The 17,273-nt window shown below is 43.8% G+C and overlaps 1 protein-coding gene across 7 annotated transcripts in view; it reads left to right on the plus strand.

Moving 5' to 3' along the window:
* The window catches only part of LOC124596570 (patronin), a 397,221-nt gene that overhangs the window by 143,547 nt on the left and 236,401 nt on the right, over positions 1-17,273 (plus strand). For all 7 annotated transcript variants that reach the window (XM_047135757.1, XM_047135758.1, XM_047135759.1 and 4 more), the window contains exon 2: positions 6,260-6,355. In XM_047135757.1, coding sequence (XP_046991713.1) covers positions 6,260-6,355 — 96 coding nt within the window. The remainder of the gene's footprint in view (positions 1-6,259; positions 6,356-17,273) is intronic.

The following is a 17,273-nucleotide window of genomic DNA, read 5'->3' on the forward strand; positions in this document are numbered from 1 at the left end:
CAATCTTTCTTTCCACGAACAATACGAGACTGGCATAGAAGGGAGAACCGATAGAGGTACTCAAAGTACCCTCCACCACACACTGTCAGGTGGCTTTCGGAGTATGGATGTAGATGACTGTTGCGGCTTGCTGGAGCTACTAATAAGAGTGAATTACTCAACAAAGCAAAGCAAAGCAAAGCAAAGCAAAGCGAGCTCCCGCTGCTAGGGAAATTCACATGGTCGCTGTGCATACCTGGGAAATGATAGCTGAGAATGCTTATTGTAAGCAATTAAATTTATTGGCAGTGAGAAGGGTACGATAGTGACAGTGGTAACGGTGAAGTTCAGTGAATGTGCATGCTAATGTTAGGAAAGGAAAGCACCCCTGTTCTGACCACAGATGGTACAACCCCGTGTCAGCCTCATCCAATGGCGCCATCTGGCGCTGCTAATTTTCAAGCCGCTCCTCGGTTGACATCACGATGAGTGGACTCTGTTCCAGTTCGCCCACCGAGGGAAAATCCCTGGCAATACCGAGAATCGAACCTGAGCCATCCGATTGTCAGTCGGCGACGCTTACCACCCAATTACGGACGCAGACTTGAAACAGTTAACTCTACCGGTACTGTACAGAGGATAGGTGGTGGAACACGATGCCGAGGGGAATAGGGTTAAATGTAACTGGCACCAAAGAAGATGCATCGTTTTTACTACGAGGATTCCACTGACTGTGTGTGTGTGTGTGTGTGTGTGTGTGTGTGCCTGCGCGCGTGCGTGCGTGCGTGATGTTTTTCGGCTGAAGAATATGGAGGCTTATAGTTCAAATTTCCTAACCAAGGGAAGCGGAGTTATCAGTGATGTTGATATTGCATTATCCCACCAAGATATCCTTGCAGAAATAAAGTCGGAATTTTTAGTAACCGACGTACGAAGGTTCACAAAGAAAGTTATAGAAAATGGGGAGTTGAAAGTACTTCCCACAACGAAATGTGCTGTAACATTTAAATTTCAACAACTTTCCCAGTATGTATATTTGTGCGGTATGCGATGCCCTGTCGCACCGTATGTCCAGTTAGTTTTTGCAATGTCACAATTGCCTTAGATATTTTCATTTAAGTTTGCAGTGTTGTTGTAGTGCCCACTGTGCCAAATGCACGGGAGCCCATGTGACCTCACAGTGCTCACATGCCGGAGAGCTCAGGTGATTGCATTGCAACGGAAACCACCTCGCTACTGATCGCTGTTGCCCAATTTATCAGCAGCACATGGAAGCAAAGCGCAGCGAAGCCTATGGCCCTTCTTATGCAGCTGGTGTTTCTACAACACGAGAGCTCTCTCCTAGTGACTGGCCTAAAATATGCGAGGATCCAAAAGGTTTGAACACGACGGACAAAAGGCTACAATAGGGACCTAAGCATGCAGTTATGTCGGTTCCAGCTCCCAGGTTGTACAAAAATAAACCATTTACTCGCAGTCCATACAAGCAGGCTTATTCTGATATGAATACGAATTTCGGGTTCCACAGAACTCAATACAAAACAATCCATATCCTCCCATTCCTCGGGCAACATCTTATACTGGTTGAGAAACTACTATTAACAGCCTTTGTGCTTTAATAATGCAAATCTTTCTTTCTCATAAAAATGAAACAGACATGGTAACGACACAGGCTCTTTCTTATGCATAATGCTGCTGAAGACTTCTGCAAATCTGACAAAGGCTTTTAAAATACTCCAGTGGACTGCACGGTCAGCAATCTCGAACAGAGGTTAGCAGCAACCACGTACCGGTAGCTTGAATTTGCGAAACTTGGTCACACTAGCCAACCCAACGAATACAATTCAAAGGATACGCTGTTCTCAGAAACGACAGAGATAATGGAAGACAAGGAGGAGTAGCCATTTTGATTAGAGACACAGTTAAGTTTAAAAAATTGGACATCACTTTTAGGACAGCAGAATGCCAGGTAGTTGCTGCTGTAATTTACACTCCTAACGGTGCATTCACCATCGTTACCTTTTACAAACCACCTAAGTGTAAAATACAAGATCTTTCACTGGATCAGATTGTAGCCCAGCTTCAAACGCCATTTCTCCTTTTTGCAGACTTCAACGCACACCATTGAGAAATAGATAACGCGGATGGCAGAGAGTTAGTTACACTTTTTGAAAAGTTCAATTTGATTCTTCTAAATGATGGTTCACCTACTGTGATACATAACCCAAACAGACGACCGTCGGCCGTCGATTTGACATTGTGCTCTGTTGACTTCAACTCTGTAACGGAGTGGTCGGTCAAACGAGACCCCCTTGGCTCAGACCATTTCCCTCTGGAAATCACAATAGACTTACCTATAAACACAGTAGAAATTATCTACTCAAACAGCAGGTGGAAAATAAAGGTTGTTGACTGGCCAAAGTATACTGCAACAGTCCAGGTGAAGTTTCAATCTTTTAACAATTTGCTAGCTCCGAAAGAGGCCTACCAAAAGCTAATTTCAAAGGCGATGGTCATACTGGATCAAACATTACGTAGCTGTGGGTTACAGATTTCGGCAGAAAAATCGGTACTTGTTCCTTTCAGGAACCAAACTATGCCAGACTGCTTGAATAGTGTAATACTTTATGGTCATAAAATACCACTAAAAGCCCAGGCGAGGTTTCTTGGTGTTCTCTTAGATTCTAGAATGAGTTGGATACCTCATATTCAAACCTTCGTCAGTATGTGTGAAAAAGCATTGAACCTTTTCAGATCAGTGACAAGAGTATGGTGGGGGGCTCACCCCAACACCCTGCTCACTCTCCACCGCACGTTGGTACATTCCCGCATAGACTGCGGATGCACCGTCTATCATACTGCTGCTAAGTACTTAGCACTATTGGATAATACAGAAGCTTACGCACCTGTCTCGGAGCTATGCATTCTTCTCCCACCAACGCCCTTTTCGTGGAAGCATCAGAAATGCCTCCACATATTCGCAGAACAACGATGTGTGATAGTTATATCTTATAGCGGATGGCAGATACTAAACACCCACTGATAAGCTCAGGAAACAGTAGTTTTATATCTACATGCGGTACGAAGACTGGAAATATCTCCAAAAGAAAGTATATCGAAGTGAGGTTCTTCCAATGTTCCTATATGACTATCACAGCTCTTATCACGATACTCCTGTAACATACGTAGACTATTCCAGTAAAGGAATAGGATATGGGCAGTTTTCACCTACATCGCTCCTGACAGTAAAGTGGACAGGATATCTTAAACTATATACAGGTGGCTCAAAAATGGGGTGGAAAATCATACCGGGTGTGCATTCTTCTGTCCAGAATCTGCAGAAGATAGGAAGTTTAAACTACCGGGTGATGCTTCCATATTTCTCGTTGAAACTTTCGCTATTATAGAGGCAATCAAATATGCAAGATCTCTCAGAATACCCAAGGCAGTAAGAATCACCCGCTCAAAGCGTACTGAAATCCATTAGTTACAGGAACTGGGACAAAAGAACTAGTAAATACACTCTCGACATACTGGACCATTATCACAAAGCTAAGAAGACTGGCCAAATTATAGAATTTGTAGGGTTCAAATCACATTCCGGCAATCTATACAATGACAAAGTAGATCAACTAGCGAGAGATGCGATTAACAGTGGAAGACCTATGGACATTAAACTCCCATACACAGAATACCTCCTAAAAGTAAAACGACAAGCGATTCTCTCATGGTAGGAAGAATGGAATGAAAGCCAACAAACAAGAGGTGAAAGCTATGCACGTATACACACATTCATACTAAGACGGACATGGTTCCATTGTGAGAATGCGTCTCAATCATGGATCTTTCCCTGCCACCTATCATAGAATCGGCGTATCGGAGACATCCTACTGTCAATGTGAAGAGGAACAAATGGTGATGTAAATCATATCGTATTTCAGTGTAGACGCTTTGAGAAAGGCAGAGTCAACTTTTTAAAGGAGCTCTTAAGACTTGGTCACTGCCAGCCGCTTTGTACTATCCCAATTCTCGGAGACACAACCCGGAGTACATACGATGCCATATCCCAGTTTCTAGCGGAAGAAGACATAAAAATCTAAAATGATTTGAACTTAACTAAAGAACTTAATTAACAAATAAATTTTAGCAGTCAACTGTGTTTTGTAATCTGATTACAATAATTTTGATATGAAAACATATGAATGTATGCCCTAAACAGTATGTATGACGTAGAAAAAAGTTACCTTGTGATGAGTGTCAGTACAGTTATTTGTGATGCCTAAAACGTTTGTATGCTAGAAGCCAATAAAAAGGAAAAACACTTGTATAATAATCTTTGCTTCCCTGGATGTTCGGGAAAACTACTGCAAATACACGTCTAGGACATGTTGAATTAGATTCACCAGACCAATAACTAAATGAATGGAAATCGTGCTCTACTTTAACCTTGTCGGTTTGCGATGGCCTCATATTACCGAAGTTGCTAAATTTCAGGCAAAATCTTTTATTAGCCGTAAATCCGTAACTAAACGTTTGCGGACCTATGCTTATATGAACTTTTTTCTTTAGTTATACTTGTAGAATAACATATTTGCATATCTTCGTGAATCACCTTGTATATTGGCCATTTTTGAGGTGGCTGCTTTATCCGATATCTAGTTTCGCGTGCTGAGGAATTTCTCGAAGGCCTAGTCCAGTATTGTTGGGCATAATAATATCTGGTACAAAATAGCAGTGCTGTTTTATTACGGCTGTTTTCATACTACATCGAACACAGTAGTAATATAGCTACTTCGTCAAACCACGCGAAAGAATAATCATTGTGTGAGCGCCTCCACCTGTGCCTCGCTCGCGCTACCTACCTTTGCTGATGCTCCAAATATGTCGTCAGCCCTCCGTAGATGTCTTTAATGCGAGCAATGCAAGTAGCCGGCTCGCCTCGCTACGCCTAATTTGGTCGTTATAGTCGCTGGCCTTAGGATGCCGTTCATTTCATTACGCATCCGAATTGCGGAACTGTTCCCCAGGCCTTTTTTCTCCGTAGTACTTCCTAGCACCAGATCCGTATTACACTGAAGTAGCCGGTTCTGCTAGTCAGTGCATTAATAATTTTTTCTGAAGAAACTTCCGTCCTCAAGGATTTAGAACTCGTCGTCAAACAAGAATATACCATTAATGTTTACAAAATGAGACCACTTCATGAGTTTAATGACAAATAATTTGCTAGGGACCATTTATTAAGGTCCATAAAAATTCCAATAACTGACATTTTCGAAGTTATACTTGATTTTCTATTTATTTCGGTGTTTGTACAATTCACAAACTGTGCAATTCACAAACAAAAAGCTTGGCCCGAGTTCGATGTCGAGTCTCGGTGCGGCACACAGTTTTAATCTGCCGGGAAGTTTCATATCAGCACACGCTCCGCTGTAGAGTGAAAATCTCATTCTAGAGAAAGCTTGGCATTTGTTAATATACTAACGAAAAATGATTAACATACACAAAGAAAAGTAATGATCATAAAGTGGGACTTTATGGGACACCACATGTAATTATTTCCCAGTTGGGTGATGAATAATAGTGTAATACTGGACTCTCTTGTACTGATACTCTTTGTTTCCTGTCAGACCCAGCAAAAGGATATTGCGATTTACACTGTCAAATACCTTTTGGCAGATTCTGGAATACACCAGTAGTGTATAATTTGTCCAACGAATAAAGTACATGTGCACTGTACGTGTAAATAGCTTTCTCAGTATCGCAGTACTTCATCAATCCAAATTGTGACATTGGCAATATATTTATTTGTAGTCTGATGGTTAAAAATACGCATATATATTACCGTTTATAAAAGTTTTGAGAATGCTGTAAAAAAATTAAAGTTTTATGATACTACTTTCACTTGTTCCTTATAACTTTTCGTGGTGTAGTGAGGGTTATATTCACATTATTGAAGGGATTTGTAATGGATGGTATGATATTCCAGTATATACTGACCTGATAACATCTTTTTAGTAACAGTTATGAAATGCTTGTAAGTTTTACAACACTGCATGTTTTTCCAATGCATCATTTACTTTTAATACCATCTGCTTAACTTCATTTCATATTCTACCAGCTTCCTTTTTCACTATATTCCGTATTGTCTTTATTTTGTAACCTGATATGATTCCTTTTCATATGATAATGAGAAATACAATGTTAAGATCTCATTAATAACATTAGTCAGACATCATCAGATACATAGCCATACCTAACCTCTCACTTTTTCTTGTTCCAGGCTAAACAGCGGGCTTCAATCAAATGGTTGCTATCAAAAGCATACAACAACAAAGTTCCTGAAAACATCCGAGAACCTTTTTATCGTGACCATGAGGTAAAATTTATTTGGGTTTTGGTCACTACATGTTCATTTGTTTTATGTACATAATGAGTATACCACCTACACAAGTTATGTACTGTGACAGTTGGAAAACAGTAGCATGAGATTTCTGGACATCATACGTATTCAAAACAGCATAAATACTTGATTGAAATATAACACATTCTTAACAGCTCAGCCCCCCTCCCAGATTTACTATCAGCTCAAGTATTTCACATTTTCATAATGCAAATCTGTGCATACATGGATATTTCTTTCTGTACTCTTATGGATTACTATTACAGGTAGATTTTTGTATTAAAAGCATATAATTATTAATATAATCATAGAAAAAAGTTTAAATTTATTTAAGTAAAACGACTATTTCTCTGAACATTTAAGTTTCGGCTAATAGCAACACACTCTTGAGGACACCAAAGCTTGGATTGTTAGTCCAAATATTCTTCAGCACTAAAGAGAGAAGAAAATGAAACATGAATGTGTAGATATTTGCTGGTGGAACGATGAAGGGTACAAAAAGAGTACCACATCTGAGAAATGGAGTATAAGAGCAGACAAGTAGTTAAGAGTAAATATAAACCAATGAGTGTTTCGAGAAGCCAAAACAGAAATTTATCTTTGGTAGGCATCACATTTTATCAATTTAGAATGCAGATAGCAAAGTGACTGACAACCAAGAGAAAACAACATTGTCATTCAGATTACATTAAGTGTTTGTGTAGTTCAAGATATCAATCAGAAATACAAATATGTAATTGTGAAAAGAAACATTTCATAAGGAATTTCAGGTGAGGTGTATAAACCCATGGAGATCCTTTTGAGATGATTACGTATGGAGCTGGAGGCAAAGCAATATGGAAGAAACTTACAAAATTGATTCCAGAATGCATGCTGAGAGAGCGAGAGAGAGCGAGAGAGAGCGAGAGAGAAAATCCCCCAAACCTGAATCAGTGTTGTAATTCAGCATCACAAGAAAAACTAGTATAGGCCTATCAGTTTGCTATCCATTACATGCAAGATAATCACTAGAACTGACACTAGACATATCCAGGTGTGTGTGTGTGTGTGTGTGTGTGTGTGTGTGTGTGTGTGTGTGTGTGTGTGTGTGTGTGTGTGTGTGTTTCTTCAGCTCTGAATTAGTAGTCTTTTGAAAGATAAGCAATGTTTACCATCTTTTTAGGCACCTAGCAACCAGTCACTGCCACAGTTATATAGTTGTTAACTTTTTTCTTTCCATTATTTCTGTTTCACCAAGAACTCCACTTTACTAAAATGTAGAAAAGGGTACTACATTCTATGAAACAACACATTTGACCATGAAGTTTGCTCACGATTGTCGAATTATATTTGTATTGTGACTGAGGCCATCGGGAAATTGATAAAAAAAAGATTGAATGACTATTCATCATAATACACTCCTGGAAATGGAAAAAAGAACACATTGACACCGGTGTGTCAGACCCACCATACTTGCTCCGGACACTGCGAGAGGGCTGTACAAGCAATGATCACACGCACGGCACAGCGGACACACCAGGAACCGCGGTGTTGGCCGTCGAATGGCGCTAGCTGCGCAGCATTTGTGCACCACCGCCGTCAGTGTCAGCCAGTTTGCCGTGGCATACGGAGCTCCATCGCAGTCTATAACACTGGTAGCATGCCGCGACAGCGTGGACGTGAACCGTATGTGCAGTTGACGGACTTTGAGCGAGGGCGTATAGTGGGCATGCGGGAGGCCGGGTGGACGTACCGCCGAATTGCTCAACACGTGGGGCGTGAGGTCTCCACAGTACATCGATGTTGTCGCCAGTGGTCGGCGGAAGGCGCACGTGCCCGTCGACCTGGGACCGGACCGCAGCGACGCACGGATGCGCGCCAAGACCGTAGGATCCTACGCAGTGCCGTAGGGGACCGCACCGCCACTTCCCAGCAAATTAGGGACACTGTTGCTCCTGGGGTATCGGCGAGGACCATTCGTAACCGTCTCCATGAAGCTGGGCTACGGTCCCGCACACTGTTAGGCCGTCTTCCGCTCACGCCCCAACATCGTACAGCCCGCCTCCAGTGGTGTCGCGACAGGCGTGAATGGAGGGACAAATGGAGACGTGTCGTCTTCAGCGATGAGTCGCTTCTGCCTTGGTGCCAATGATGGTCGTATGCGTGTTTGGCGCCGTGCAGGTGAGCGCCACAATCAGGACTGCATACGACCGAGGCACACAGGGCCAACACCCGACATCATGGTGTGGGGAGCGATCTCCTACACTGGCCATACACCACTGGTGATTGTCGAGGGGACACTGAATAGTGCACGGTACATCCAAACCGTCATCGAACCCATCGTTCTACCATTCCTAGACCGGCAAGGGAACTTGCTGTTCCAACAGGACAATGCACGTCCGCATGTATCCCGTGCCACCCAACGTGCTCTAGAAGGTGTAAGTCAACTACCCTGGCCAGCAAGATCTCCGGATCTGTCCCCCATTGAGCATGTTTGGCACTGGATGAAGCGTGGTCTCACGCGGTCTGCACGTCCAGCACGAACGCTGGTCCAACTGAGGCGCCAGGTGGAAATGGCATGGCAAGCCGTTCCACAGGACTACATCCAGCATCTCTACGATCGTCTCCATGGGAGAATAGCAGCCTGCATTGCTGCGAAAGGTGGATATACACTGTACTAGTGCCGACATTGTGCATGCTCTGTTGCCTGTGTCTATGTGCCTGTGGTTCTGTCAGTGTGATCATGTGATGTATCTGACCCCAGGAATGTGTCAATAAAGTTTCCCCTTCCTGGGACAATGAATTCACGGTGTTCTTATTTCAATTTCCAGGAGTGTATATAGCATTTGTACAATGAGCATTGTTCAAATTGATGAACAGTTCAGTTAGCCAGTTTCATATCGTCAAAACTCCATGACCCAGACACATACTACTGTTTATTTCTTCATTACACATTTACTTGTTACTCACCATGGCAAGTTTTTATCTTCACCAAAGAACCCCAGTACTTATTTGACAGCAGCCTGAGATGACCTGGAGCCATCCAGGAGGGACTGGAACAAGGGAAAACCCTCCCCTATCAGGGAATTAACCCCGGGAACTCTAGAGCTAGTTCTGTACCCACTAGACAACCACAGCCCCAATTTTCACCAACAGGTAGACATACTCCAGAGGAAGATTTGTTTCATATTTATTACTGTTACACCCTCCAAGTCATAGAGCCTTAGATACTTCATGCTACCGTGCGAAGTCAGGTCAGGTCACTAGTTTAAACTTAACCACAAAATTAATTAATTCTCTCTCTCTCTCTCTCTCTCTCTCTCTCTCTCTCTCTCACACACACACACACACACACACACACACACACACACACACACACACAAAAGCAAACTAACTAACTTAATAATTTAAGGTTATTAAGTATAGAATGGAGAGAGTAGGTTTCCAGTTGCTGATTTGTCCAAAGTTACTTCAATAATCCTGTTTTCTTTGAACATCTCTGCTTGGCTTCTCAGTAAATTCTGCCCTGATGCTAGTTTACTTAGTCCCTCAGGAAACTCATGACTCTTTCCTGAATGTGCGTGGCGAGCATGGGGCACCATGCTATCACAGTGTCTACTTCCTTTCGTGTGCTGGAACCTATCATCTGTGACTATCCTTCTTTCTCTTGCTCTCTTTCTCATAATGGCAGCCTTCAATATCATCCTGACTGTTCCTTAGGTTCTGCCTTCCTTTCTCGGAATATTCATTCATTCATCCATTCATTCATTCATCCATTCATTCATTCATCACCTGTTTGACTGTAGTAGTTTCTGGTCCCCTTCTAGGTAAGAACACCTTAAATAGCACATACTTCATACACTGTTAAAGATGATGTGTGCACAGTACCTGCGCAGGCTGTTGTATGTGCTCTGAAACCAATGTGGTAGCCAATCCAATACAATGGAGTTATTATGTACCTGTTGGGTTGAGCTCCCTGACGACACAGGAATCACACTGGTGTCTGAACTCCTAGTTCCACACCTGTGCCAAGGAGTAAATGCCTGTCTTACTGGGTCATCAGGACACCCAGCAGTGGCCATTGTGTGAGATAGCATTTGCTGCAGCTAGGTGGAGTCCAATTGCAGAGCCCATGGTTGGAGGAGGTGGCATCAAGGCAGTCCTTACGGCTTCTTCATGCTTAATATCGACAACTGTAATGGATACTGTCACGTGGTAGAACTACACAACTGTATTTCCTGCTCTTCTGCAATTTACCTTTCGATACAAGAAACAATTTTCGCTGATGGGCATTTCAAAACACTCTGTGGTTGTTATGCACTCTGTTGGAATGGTGCTGGGTCATATGTTGGGTTCTGTTCTTTCGTTTTTAGAGATGTCGTCGGCCAGTGGATCCACTTCATACCACATTGGAAGCAATAGTAGTGAGGGTGCAAATGACCTTGATGATCTCCATTTGCAACATTTACTTGCAGGCCAATTATTTGAGTTGGTCACCTTACTCCAGCTACTTCCTCCCTTTTCTCCTATTTGGGGATTTCATTGCACACTACACCTTTTGCAGAGCTACATGTTGTCTGGTATAGGCCTTTTACCGCACAAATTTCTTACTAATCATGATCTACATCTCCTCAATGATGGTATTCTTCCCCACTTCGTTGTCACCCATGGTGCCTTTTTGGCTGTTGATCTAACGATCTCCTGGTGACTACACTGCTTTGGTCAGTACGTGATGGTCTTTGACAGTGAGCACTTTCGAGTGATCCTGTCCTTACTTGCCATTGCCAGTTGTACACCTCTGCTTTACCTTTGTCCCCGAGCAGATTGCATCATCGATGTTGCGTAAGACATTTCCGATGTGATCACCTATGGTACTGCAACTGCTATTTCATTTCTACAGGTCGCTGGTCTGTGCCTTGGTGCACCAAAGACATGGTAATAGCTTGTCCAGAATCACCAAAGAGCCTTGCAGTTTACAGGTGACATCCTTTGCAAACCACCCATATCACTATAAAGTTATTTTGTGGTAAGGCTCACCATGGAATTAAGCAGAGTAAGAAGGAATGCTGGGAGCACTAAGACTTATTTCTGGGAACATATCCCTCTTCATCCCAAGTGTATGCAAGCTCTGTAGTCTCCTGGGCCATCAAAGACCCATAACTGTACCTAGTATCTTCTTTCAGGATGGTCTCTGTATGGACGTGTCACGCTCTTGCTGAATACCTTGTGAGCCATTTTGCAACTGTGTCTATGTCCTCTTCTCGTGAGCTGTGTTCTAGATCTGTAAGTGACAAATTGAAGACATCTCCTCTCTCCTTCACACCTCAGCATGCCAAATTATATAATGAACATTTCACTGACTGGGAATTGCTTCAGGTTCCTGCATGCGTCACAATACAGCGGTGGACCCTATTTCCGTTCACACTCAGGTGATACAAAATCTTACTTCAACGGCTCCATCTCATCCAGATCATCAACTGTATTTTGCTTGTGGTGTCTTCCCTTTACAATAGTGAGATGGTATCATCATTCCATCCTTACGCTAGACAAAAACCTGACAGCCATTAATAATTACCACCCGATTACCCTTGTCAATGTGCTCCGTAAACTGCTTGAAAGGTTGGTTACTTGCCAGTTATGCTCTGTTCTCTAATCTTAAGTAATTTTGTCCCCCAGTTGATGTGGTTTCTGGGCAGCATGGGCCACAACCAAACACCTGCATAGCTTTTAAATGGCAATCTGCAGGGCTTTTACAAAATGCTAATGTCTCACTGCATTCTTTTTATTGACCTACATAAGGCATATGACACCGACATTTTACTTACTCTCCTTGACTGTGGCGTTCGATGCTCCCTAACAGTTTTTAATTGTAAGTTTTTATCCTATTGGTTGTGCTGGTTTAAAATTTATACTTATCAGCTCTTCAGGGGTCCAAGGGAACAGTGCCCTACAGGGTCCATGCTGTGTGTCACGCCCCTCATCATCACCATCAGTGAGCTAGTCCTGTGAAGCTGTTGAAGTCACTGTCATACCCATACCTAAGCCTGTAAGGACAAACACCTTCTTTGTAGATACCACCCCATTTCTCTCACCAGCTGTGTTTGCAAGGTAGTGGGATATATGATTCATTGCCGGCTGGCTTGGTGGCCCAAGTCTCGCAGTATACTAACCACTACACAGTATGCATTTTGAGTGTGCTGTTCATCAGTTGACCACAACATCACTTTGTCAACCCGTATCATGAACAGTTTTCTGTGGAATTAAGAGACTGGGGCCACATTCTTTGATTTGGAGGAAGCCTGTAACACCTGCTGGAGGACGGGTATCCTTACTCTCTACACGTGAGGCTTCCAAAGCTGCGCCTGTCCCCTTTCCTTCAGGAATTTTTAAAAGACAAGAGTTTTCAAGGTACATGTGGGTTTGGCCTTATCGGACACCTTTATCCAGGGGAACAGGATGTCTCAAGGCTCTGTTTTGAGAGTCCTGCTCTTCATTATAGCCTTAACCCTATCGTGGACAGTCTGCCGCCAGGCATCTCCAGCTCCCTTTTTGTGGACAACTTCGCAATCTGTTGCAGTTCTCCATGAATTTGTCTCCCTGAGTGGCATTTTCAGCAATGTCTTGATTGTCTTTACTTGTGGAGCATCAACAATGGCATTTACTTTTCCAATGATGAAACTGTTTGTATGAATTTCTGGTGGCACAATGGGTTTCTCCCACCGTCTTTACTTCTTGTGCCTGTTGCTCTTCTGTTCACTGAAATTGTGAAATTCCTGGGGCTCATGCTTGATTGGAAGCTGTCATGATCCTCCCATGTATCTTACCTGGCTGTACGCTGTACCTGGTCCCTCAATGTCCCAAGGGTCCTAAGTGGTACTGCTTGAGGAGTGGATCAGACCACACTTCTCTATTTATACCAATCTCTTGTCTGTTCCAAACCAGAATATGAATGTTTTGTTTATTCATCTGCACATCTGTCCACCTTAACACAATCCACCATCATGGAATATGTTTGGCTGCTGGCACCTTTTACACTAGTTCTGTTGAGAGTCTCCAAGCAGAAGATGCTGAACTACTACTGTCATACCAGTGTGATGTCCTCCTCAGTGTATATGCATGCTGTTTGTCTTCCATGTCTGGTCACCCATCCTATGCCCTCTTTTTTTTTGGTAACTCTGTTGACAGTCACTATGGGGTGCACCCTTCGCGTGTTACCTCCCGGAGTTCGCTTTCAACTACTGCTCTACCAGCTTTACTTCTTACTACGTTTCATGTTCCCAGTGGGTGTGAACCCTTTACTGCCTTGGCTTCGTGCGTCGACCCCTGTTCATCTAGGACTTCATCTGCATCTCAAGGACACTACTACGGACTCAATGTACCACTTTAAGTTCCTCGACCTTTGCATGCAACTTAGTGATAGTAACTTCATGCACACTGGTGGCTATAACACTGACTGTGGTGTTGGGTGTGCCTTCATCAGCCCTGACGATTTTCGGTATTGGCTTCCAGAAACAGCTCAATTTTTACAGCAGAGCTCTTCCCCCTCTATCACAGCATTACATCTGGAGACACAGGCTGTTAAATTGTCTCATATACTCTGATTCTGTCACTGCCTCTCAGAGCCTCTATATGCTGTCCATAGTCCATCTTTTAGTGCAACAGGTTCAAGAATGGTTCCACTTGTTCGCGGGTGAGGGAGCCACTGTGGAGTTCATGTGGGTTCATGTTCATGGACATGTCGGTCTGACAGGAAAAGAGGAAGCTGAAGCTGCTTCCAAGGCTGCAGTCCTACCTCAGTCTGCTAGCTCTTCCATTTCCTTGGAAGACCTCCTTGTTTCCATTTGTTTGCAGATGGCATCACTTTGGTTTCACCAATGTTCTTCACTTCATAGGAACAAGCTCCGGGGAATTAAACCTCTCCGAGCAGCTTGGCCAACTTCCTCTTCAACCTTTCATTCCGAGATAGCTATTTTGCCAAGATTGCATATTGGGCACTGTCTTTTTAGCCATCACCATTTGTTAAGTAGTGCTCCCCTACCGCTTTGTGTTTAATTGTATCAGCCTTTGACAGTTCCCCATTTCTTGACCAAATGCCCTTTTTTTAACTACTTAGATTCCAGTGCATGTTGGCCATCTGAGCTGTCAGCCATTTTAGGAGACGATGTGCGGGCTGTCGGCTGCATTTTACTTTCACCCCTCATAGCAATGAGACAAAGGACATTTAATCTTGAGTTCAGGACCATCGCTGTTCCTATGGCATATTTTGTGGATCTTTCTCAGAGGAGAAGTGCTTGTTTTTAGCTCCTTCCTTCCATTGATTGGGCTTAATGTGTAGCCACTTTTAACTTCTTTTATTTTCTAGTGTACCAAGGTTATGATATGTAACAACATTATGAAAAGGATAGTTGCTACTCACCATGTAGTGGAGATGCTGAGTTGCAGTAACTATAAACTCGTCCACAATTACTTCTCCTTTGAAGGCATTACCTACAAATAAATGCGGGGTACAGCTATAGAAACCTGCATGGCACCATCCTGTGCCAATCTATTCATGGACCATGCAGAGAATAGGCACAACAAAAAGACTGTCACAAAATAATTTTTCAGCCAACCAGGCCTTTGTCAGAAAGGACACCCCCCCCCCCCCCCCCACACACACACACACATTCTCTTTACGCAAATGTAACTTGCACACACATGACCCACAGTCTCTGGCAGCTGAAACCAGAATACGAACAGCAGCGCATGATGGGAGAGGCAGCAGGGTGGGGGTAAGGAAGAAGCTGGGGCGGGGAGTGGGAGGGATAGCAGGCTAAGGGTGGGGGGACAGTAAAGTGCTGCTGAGGGAGCATGCAAGGACAATGTGGAGAGAGGTTAGGGCAGCTAGGTGCAGTTGGGAGGTTAGTTGGAGGGGGGGGGGGGGGTTAGCAGAAACAGAGAGAAGTAAAAAGCCTGGATGTGCTGGTGGAATAGAGGGCAGTATAGAGCTGGAATGGGAACAGGGAAGGGACTAGATGGGTAAGGGCTGTGACTAACGAAGGTTGAGGCCAGGATGGTTTAAGGGTATGTAGGGTATATTGTAGGGAGAGTTCCCACCTGCGCAACTCAGAAAAGCTGGTATTGGTGGGAAGGATCCAGATGGCACGGGCTGTGAAGCAGTCACTAAAATAAAAAATGTCATGTTGGGCGTTGTGCTCAGGAACAGTGTGGTCCAGTTGTTCTTTGACCACAGTTTTTCAGTGGACATTCATGTGGACAGACAGCTTGTTGGTTGTCATGCCCACATAGAATGCTTCGCTTGTAGATCACATGACCGGTTTCACAGGTAGCCCTGCCTTTAATGGGTTAGGTGGTGATTGTGAGTGGACTGGAGTAGTGGGAGGATGTATGGGACAGGTGCTGCATCTAGGTGTATTACGGGAATATGTGCCATGAGGCAAGGGATTGGGAGCAGAGGTTGCCTAGGAATGGATGAGGATATTGTGTAGGTTCTGTCGGCAGCAGAATACCACTGCAGGGGGTGGGGGTGGGGGTGGGAGGGGGAAGGATAGTGAGTAGGGCATTTCTCATTTCAGGGCACAAGAAGAGATAGTAGAAACCCTGATGGAGAATGTAAATCAGTTGCTCCAGTCCTGGGTGGTACTGTGACATGAGGGAAATGTTCCAGCAACCGATAATTTTTTTGTTTGTTACATTTCTTATTTGCTCTCTTTGTGACTTCATGCCAATTTCAATTGGTTTTCTCCTTTCACTGTCAGCATACTCCCACAGATTTCATTTTGTTTCCCCGCGTTTCACTGTTTCAACCTTTCATGATTTTTTTCCCACATATTTGGTTGCTTTTTTCGAATTTCTTGGACGTAATTCTCTTATTTACTTTCGCGTTTCTTCCATCACCATGGGTCCTTTCTTCTTCCATCGGCATCAATACAGAAAGTTTCCTTATCCATAGCCAGAACCTAGACCTGCATACCGTTCCTACATTGTTGCTTGGCTCATGGAATCCCTCATCTCCAGCTGCCACCCCTCTTTCCACAGTGACCTCCATTTGTTCAGATTCCACCAGTCCTTAACCCTCACCAACATAGCCCTGCAAAACCATATCTATCAAGCCCAAACCTCCTTGCTGTATCTTCTCTCCGTCCGTAAAATTTTCCTGCTATGCAATCCCAAATTCCTGGGTCCTACAACACACATTGAAATTTTGCTCTCCAGGAACTAGAGCAACATGCACTGTGACACCTCAAAGGAACTCTCCACCCTGCTCACTTATTATTCACACCTTGGACTACAACTGTCCACCAACTCTACAACAACCTCCAGACCTCCCTCACTTCCCCTCATAGTTGGCAAACCCTGTCTTTCAGACCCCATTCCAAAAATCCAGCAGGATCTCCAGTCTCTCTTCAAATCACTAGGCCCCTCACAGAACTTTTCCCCAGAGTCCATCCCTCTCCTCACCCCGACCGCTCCCCGAACCCCGACCGCTCCCCGCACCCCCACTTTCTACATGCTTCCTCAAGCACATAAACCCAACCAACCAGGATACTGTGCCCCAACTGAGAGTCTCTGCTTTTGTTGAACATCACCTTCAGCTATTACCTGCAATCTACCCTCTTGTGTAGAAGATACCGACCATTTCCTCCACAGACTCTCCGCAGTTCCTGTTACTTTATCAACAGTGCCCTGCTTGTCGCTATTGATGCAACCTCCCTTAGTGGTGGCATCCCTAATGCCAATGCCCTTACTGCTATTGAACACTATGTTGCCCTGTGCCCAACAGATTCCAAACCAATAACCTCCTTCCTAGTCCCCATGACCAACTATATACTCACCCACAATTACTTCTCCTTTGAAGGCATTACCTACAAAGAAGTGTGGCATATAGCTATGGACACCTGTATGGACCATCATG

The sequence above is a fragment of the Schistocerca americana genome, chromosome 2, assembly GCF_021461395.2.
Source record: "Schistocerca americana isolate TAMUIC-IGC-003095 chromosome 2, iqSchAmer2.1, whole genome shotgun sequence".
NCBI classification, from domain to species: Eukaryota; Metazoa; Arthropoda; class Insecta; order Orthoptera; family Acrididae; genus Schistocerca; species Schistocerca americana.